Raw genomic sequence first — 1320 nt, forward strand, 5'->3', positions numbered from 1 at the left:
AATAATTGCCTTTATGTGGAACAAGAAAAGTCAAAGCGATATTCAGTGCTGCTGGAGATGTAAAACTAATCCTTAAAAAGGCACTTATGGCTGCAGGAGGCCCTGTATAACTCCATCCTTACCTCCTCTCCCTTGCCAGCTGTTCTCAGCTTTCCCAGATGCTTTCTGGGATGACAAGTGCAAAGCTAAGTCCCAGCTCCAGACAAATCTACAGCAAAACAGTTTACAAAGATTGCCACCACTGCATGGTGCTTACACAAAGGTTTTTCAAAATGGAGATGGGTAATATCCAGGTGAGTAAAAATAATGGATTAAAACTCACCTGATTTTGACAAAATAATCTTTAAAATTTTGCACCTAAACTTAGCATGAAAATCAGGACACCTAAGAGAGTCTGGCCTGGTGGCACAGGGACAATAGGTGTTCCTGTTAGCTGCACACAGGCACAGGGTGCCCAGCCCCGGGATGTGCCTCTGGAGGTGGCACTGGTCACCGGCCCCACTGCCCCAAAGCCACCCACGCTGGCGGGGCAGGCAGCGTGGCCACAGCTGGCCCTGCCCTGGTGGCATCTCAGCACGAGCTGGGCCAGGCAGTGCTGGCAGAGGGGCACCACAGACAGACTGCAGAACAGAGCAGGGGTGGCCACAGCTGTCCCTTTGGTGCCCCTGCCCTGGCAGTGTCACAGTGCCACACTGCCAGCTCCTTACAGCACGGCAGGCAGCCTGGGCAGCCAGAGGGGAGCCAGCCAGCTCCAGCCTTTCCTGCTCTCAACACGGTTATAAAGGCAGAGAGAAGAAAGGAGGATAACCTTAACATCCAGGGGGTGTGTATTTAGCAAACTGATTATTTATTTTCCTGCGCTATGGATGCCTCTGCCCCCGTCAAAGCCAAGATGTTAAATTTTCACAGTGTATTATAAATCATATACAAAAAGAAGAAAAGCAGTGACCTCGTGTTGTGTGAAGAGACACGTTTCGGGGGAGAAGATAAAACCGAGCCAGAGCAAAGGCTCGGTGCGTTAGGCACTCCCCCTCAGTTCACAAGTGCATCATGGACTCGAACTCGTCGATCCGCTGTTTGGTGTTTCCTTTACGGATCCTCCGGTAGGAGATTGTGTTGTACCTGGAATAGCTGTGTCTGGAGATGTCGTTCTTCTTCCCGAGGCCGGGCTGCTCCATCAGCGGGGAGTTGTGGCCGGGGCTGCCCGCGGGCTCGCCGCCGGCCGGCTGCTGCGGGCGGGGCGCGCCGCCGCTCTCCTTCTTCATTTCGATCACCTGAACTTCGTCCTCTTCGGTGTCCTCCTCCTCCTCCTCCTCCTCC

General features: G+C 53.3%; 1 protein-coding gene across 1 annotated transcript; it reads right to left on the reverse strand.

Moving 5' to 3' along the window:
• Positions 1-826: 826 nt before the first annotated feature.
• ERMN (ermin) lies at positions 827-1316 on the reverse strand (the record flags this gene model as incomplete). Its single annotated transcript, XM_041477842.1, has 1 exon — positions 827-1316. A coding segment is annotated over one exon (279 nt), but the record flags the coding sequence as incomplete, so codon positions are not given.
• Positions 1317-1320: the final 4 nt, after the last annotated feature.

The sequence above is a fragment of the Pyrgilauda ruficollis genome, unplaced genomic scaffold, assembly GCF_017590135.1.
Source record: "Pyrgilauda ruficollis isolate IOZ18807 unplaced genomic scaffold, ASM1759013v1 scaffold4195, whole genome shotgun sequence".
Classification (NCBI taxonomy): Eukaryota; Metazoa; Chordata; class Aves; order Passeriformes; family Passeridae; genus Pyrgilauda; species Pyrgilauda ruficollis.